The sequence below is a fragment of the Bufo gargarizans genome, chromosome 4, assembly GCF_014858855.1.
Source record: "Bufo gargarizans isolate SCDJY-AF-19 chromosome 4, ASM1485885v1, whole genome shotgun sequence".
Lineage (NCBI taxonomy): Eukaryota > Metazoa > Chordata > Amphibia > Anura > Bufonidae > Bufo > Bufo gargarizans.
In genome coordinates, this window is record NC_058083.1 from 218,905,238 (window position 1) to 218,911,237 (window position 6,000).

General features: G+C 47.5%; 1 protein-coding gene across 2 annotated transcripts in view; it reads right to left on the reverse strand.

Annotated features, from left to right (window-relative positions):
* The window catches only part of ERICH1 (glutamate rich 1), a 76,687-nt gene extending 73,927 nt beyond the window's left edge, over positions 1–2,760 (reverse strand). Inside the window, exon 1 of one of the 2 annotated variants that reach the window (XM_044290659.1) lies at positions 2,685–2,760. In XM_044290659.1, the coding sequence (XP_044146594.1) occupies positions 2,685–2,706 (22 nt within the window). In that variant the 5' untranslated portion in view covers positions 2,707–2,760. The remainder of the gene's footprint in view (positions 1–2,684) is intronic. The other variant, XM_044290658.1, reaches the window with a different exon arrangement.
* Between the last annotated feature and the right edge of the window lie 3,240 nt (positions 2,761–6,000).

Sequence of the window (6,000 nt, forward strand, 5' to 3'; positions counted from 1 at the left end):
AGAAAAGAGGCATTCCATTTTGCTCTGTCCTAATACACGTCTATGGGGGCACATAACGGTTCTGTTTGTTTTCGTCGGAAAAAATAGTTTGCATTCCGTCCTAGAATTCCGTTATATTTCTTCATAAACGGAACCTATAATGGAATGCCATAACGCAAGTGCAAACTCACCTAAAGCCTCATTCACACGTCAGGACATGTGCTGTACATGTTCTCCACGGACAGCACACGCCCCCATTCATTTTAATGTGTGTATTCAGGCATCAGTGTGTTGGCATGGTCCGTGGGTCAATGTTTTTAGCACGGATGCATGCTCTATTTTGTCCGTCATGTCTGTTATAGTCTATGGTTCCGTGAAAACCACGGATGCAACACGGATGCCATAACCCTACATCAGAAACAAAAATGACAGTAATCTACCCCTGAGAGACAGCATACATTACAGCCTTGTGGTGGAGACTCCCAAATCCCCTTTCATGCCTCACTGTCGGCCTCGGCATTGCCATCTCTACCGCTAGATTAGATATGACAGGTGAATTACTACACCACTGCTTCTTCCTTGGTATTCTTTTACATTGGGAAATATACAGTTTTTTTTGGTGTATTAGATGACCCGGCACAAACTGAAAGTACCAGTCACACAGCTAGAAAAACAGCGAACCCTTTGCGACAGAACAGCTCAATATTTTTAATAAAAGCCAATTGAAAAAAGGATTTTTAGCCAGAAATTAGACCCCCCCAGCTGCCATATAAATATATTGGGGCCTCCTATTGCATTCACAGGAGTTGGTTGGGTGACAGGAGCCCCCTCCCTCTGAAAACACATAGATGCCACGGTCACTATTGACCAAGGCATCTAAGGAATTAAATGGCCGGGACCAGGGCCAAACGTGCACTGATGTGAATAGGTGTATGTACAAGTTTACAGTGACTGCTGTAAAAAGACGCATGCGTGGTGACCAACTGGATAAATATTCACAAATGCTGCCCCTGCATGGGAACCTTTAATATTTACTTCTGGACGGTGAAAATGTGTCCCGATTAGTCCAAGCACAGCGGCGATGGCAGCATCAGGGAGCGTGACGGAGGAGTAACTACAGGGGAAATTATCTTTTCTCTCAACAGGGTCAGAAGACAATTGGCAGTTTCAGAAGACCCCAGACAACAGCTTTAAAGTCTGATGCTCCATTCTCAAAATGGTCAGTGATGTAGGGTTATGTGACCAGTCCCATCCACCAGTGGCCTCCATCGACTAACTATTCATGACATTAGAAACTAGCGCATGCGCAGTGGCAGTCGACATAGGTCGCTGATAGATGGCACTGGTCACATAACCCTCTATCAGCAGCCATTTTGGGACCAGAGCACCAGATTGTAATAATGAATGTAATAAACACTGGGTAAGCAATTTTCAACCATTACCTCATTTGGTTTAAAGGGGTTTCCTGAGACTTTAATACTTATGACCTCAGGATAGGTCATCACTCATCAGTATCTGATCGGTGGGGGTCCGACACCCAGGACACCACAAATCAGCTGTTTGAGAAAGCAATGGCGCTCCTGTGAGGGTCACGGCTTTCACACAGCTCACCCTACAGGCCTAGACCAATGACGTCACATGGCTTTGGCGCAGCTCAATTCCAATCAAGTGAATGGGGCTGATCCGCGATACCAAGCACGGCTGCAGTGGTATGTACAGTGTGAGCTGTGAGAAGGCCGTGGCACTCAGATGATCGGCAGGGGTCCCGGGTGTCGGACCATCACCGATCAGATACTGATGACCTATCCTGAGGATAGATCATCAGTATAAAGGTCCATTCACACGTCTATATGTGTCTTGTGGATCTGCAAAACACAGACACCGGCAATGTGCTTTCCACATTTTGCAGACCGCACATCGCCGGCACTTTCATACAAAATGCCTTTTATTTTCCGCAATTGCGGACAAGTATAGGACATGTTCTTTTTTTTTTGCGGAATGGAAGTGCGGATCCGCAAATGCGGATAGCACATTCCGGCCCCATTAAAAATGAATGGGCCCGCACCTGTTCCGCAAAATTGCGGAACGGATGCGGACCCATTTTGCAGACGTGTGAATGGACCCTAAGGCCTCTTGAAGACTAACGTATTTTCTTAACGTTCCAATTCCATTTTTCTTTTTTGCCGTATACGGAAACATTCAATTCAATGGGTCCGCAAAAAAAAAAAAACGGAAGGTACTCTGTGTGCATTCCACTTCCATTCCGCAACAAAATAGAACATGTCCTTTATTGTCCGCATTACAGACAAGGATAGGACTGTTCTATTAGGGGCCAGCTGTTCCATTCCGCAAAATACAGAATGCACACGGACGGACAGCAAAATACATACGGTCGTGCGTAAGAGGCCTCTGGGTCACGAAGTGCTTTTATGTGCTGTTCCCTGCACATGTGCAGATTTGAAGATTCAGTGGACAATTCCTTTAAGGCAGGATGAAATTAAGGACAGTGGAAAAGTAAGCAATGTATAGGCAAAGTTTACCCAACATTTAGTGCAATTCCAGATACCCAGGAGTTTAGGCTGTCCACTATGGATATGGCACAGTGTGATCTCAGTGCCCTATGAGTGCTGCCAGCCGCTGATACCCCACAGCACTGGTGACCCATGGCAGAGTGTAGACAGCCTGCAGTCACACAGACTCTTTACCTTCTCTCCTGGCGGAGGACATTGCACTGGACACGATCCGCTCTCAGGCACTCACTGCACGGAGGAAGTCAGCTTGTCACTTAAACTCCACCCACAAAAGTCTATAACCAATCCACGCTGCCCTGTCCAAACCATCACCAATCAGGAGCAAGCGTGCAAGGCTTTACAACCACGCCCTGTTGTCAGCGCATTTAGCCTGTCTCTCAGGCCGACCTCTCTATCATGGCGTCCCGGAATGGACACACGTTTCACTGCGCATGATCAGAATGTTCAAGCCTGACGCCTGCGCAGAACGCGCAAATCTTTGAAGCAGGGAGAGAGCGCCTTCGCCAAGGGCTCAGGGAAGCAGCGACGGGGAGATGCTGGGCTAATGCTCGCGCGACAAAATGCAGTAACGGGGGAAGGAAAGGCGCACTGCCAACTGTTGGCAAAGTTTTGCGAAGTGTTCACCATGCAGGTCTTAATGTGCTAAGAGAATAATGCATTAGGATGCGAGCTCTGCGGAAGGTAAGGCGACATAGAACGTGCATGTCGTGCTGTGCCTGCAACTTTTGACATGTTTGCGCTGCCTTTATTGACTTTGAACGTGCGACAGTATCCGGACCCGTGATAGGATGCGACATTTCCACTCTCCCCTAACAGTTCCTGATTTCTTGCGATACATAAATATCTGGTGATTTCTCCCAGAGGAGACGGCGGGCAGTAAAGCCTGTCATCAGCGGGAGCGGTACCGCACCGGCTTATCATCTGCCTGCAGCACCGACGGCTTCTGAGTAATTCGTCGTGCAGTACCGTCACCCAGTGCAGTCTGTACGGGGCCCAGAGGTGACTGTACTCAGGACCGAGCTGTATATGACGTAGAGGTAGATCGATGTATCACATTGAGGAGATCTCTTGTATACTATAGTAGGGTGCACACATCCATGTAGATCTGATAATAGGGTGCAGTGTATGATACAGTGATGGGCAGCTGATGGTACATAGGGTGCAGTGTATGATACAGTGATGGGCAGCTGATGGTACATAGGGTGCAGTGTATGATACAGTGATGGGCAGCTGATGGTACATTAGGGTGCAGTGTATGATACAGTGATGGGCAGCTGATGGTACATAGGGTGCAGTGTATGATACAGTGATGGGCAGCTGATGGTACATAGGGTGCAGTGTATGATACAGTGATGGGCAGCTGATGGTACATAGGGTGCAGTGTATGATACAGTGATGGGCAGCTGATGGTACATAGGGTGCAGTGTATGATACAGTGATGGGCAGCTGGTGGTACATAGGGTGCAGTGTGTATGATACAGTAATGGGCAGCTGATGGTACATAGGGTGCAGTGTATGATACAGTGATGGGCAGCTGATGGTACATTGGGGTAAAGAGTATGATACAGTGATGGGCAGCTGATGGTACATTAGGGTGCAGTGATTGATACAGTGATGGGCAGCTGATGGTACATAGGGTGCAATGTATGATACAGTGATGGGCAGCGGATGGTACATTGGGGTGCAGTGTATGATACAGTGATGGGCAGCTGATGGTACATTAGGGTGCAGTGTTTGATACAGTGATGGGCAGCTGATGGTACATAGGGTGCAATGTATGATACAGTGATGGGCAGCTGATGGTACATAGGGTGCAGTGTATGATACAGTGATGGGCAGCTGATGGTACATTGGGGTGCAGTGTATGATACAGTGATGGGCAGCTGATGGTACATTAGGGTGCAGTGTTTGATACAGTGATGGGCAGCTGATGGTACATAGGGTGCAATGTATGATACAGTGATGGGCAGCTGATGGTACATAGGGTGCAGTGTATGATACAGTGATGGGCAGCTGATGGTACATTGGGTTAAAGAGTATGATACAGTGATGGGCAGCTGATGGTACATTGGGGTGCAGTGTATGATACAGTGATGGGCAGCGGATGGTACATTGGGGTGCAGTGTATGATACAGTGATGGGCAGCTGATGGTACATTAGGGTGCAGTGTTTGATACAGTGATGGGCAGCTGATGGTACATAGGGTGCAATGTATGATACAGTGATGGGCAGCTGATGGTACATAGGGTGCAATGTATGATACAGTGATGGGCAGCTGATGGTACATTGGGGTGCAGTGTATGATACAGTGATGGGCAGCTGATGGTACATAGGGTGCTGTGTATGATACAGTGATGGGCAGCTGATGATACATTAGGGTGCAGTGTATGATACGGTGATGGGCAGCTGATGGTACATAGGGTGCAATGTATGATACGGTGATGGGCAGCTGATGGTACATAGGGTGCAATGTATGATACGGTGATGGGCAGCTGATGGTACATAGGGTGCAGTGTATGATACAGTGATGGGCAGCTGATGGTACATTAGGGTGCAGGTTGTGATAAAGTGATGGGCAGCTGATGGTACATTAGGGTGCAGTGTATGATACAGTGATGGGCAGCTGATGGTACATTAGGGTGCAGTGTATGATACAGTGATGGGCAGCTGATGGTACATAGGGTGCAGTTTATGATACAGTGATGGGCAGCTGATGGTACATAGGGTGCAGTTTATGATACAGTGATGGGCAGCTGATGGTACATAGGGTGCAATGTATGATACAGTGATGGGCAGCTGATGATACATTAGGGTGCAGTTTATGATACAGTGATGGGCAGCTGATGGTACATTGGGGTGCAGTGTATGATACAGTGATGGGCAGCTGATGGTACATAGGGTGCTGTGTATGATACAGTGATGGGCAGCTGATGATACATTAGGGTGCAGTGTATGATACAGTGATGGGCAGCTGATGGTACATAGGGTGCAGTGTATGATACAGTGATGGGCAGCTGATGGTACATTGGGGTGCAGTGTATGATACAGTGATGGGCAGCTGATGGTACATAGGGTGCTGTGTATGATACAGTGATGGGCAGCTGATGATACATTAGGGTACAGTGTATGATACGGTGATGGGCAGCTGATGGTACATAGGGTGCAGTGTATGATACAGTGATGGGCAGCTGATGGTACATTAGGGTGCAGTGTATGATACAGTGATGGGCAGCTGATGGTACATTGGGGTGCAGTGTATGATACAGTGATGGGCAGCTGATGGTACATTGGGGTGCAGTGTATGATACAGTGATGGGCAGCTGATGGTACATAGGGTGCAGTGTATGATACAGTTGTGTTCAAAATTATTCAACCCCCACTGCAATTGAGTGTTTTGGCCAGTTTCACATTGATGTTGATCATTTCAGTCATCTTGTTTACAATTGAATCAAAGAGGCACTTGTAAGTCAGACAAATATAACATAACATT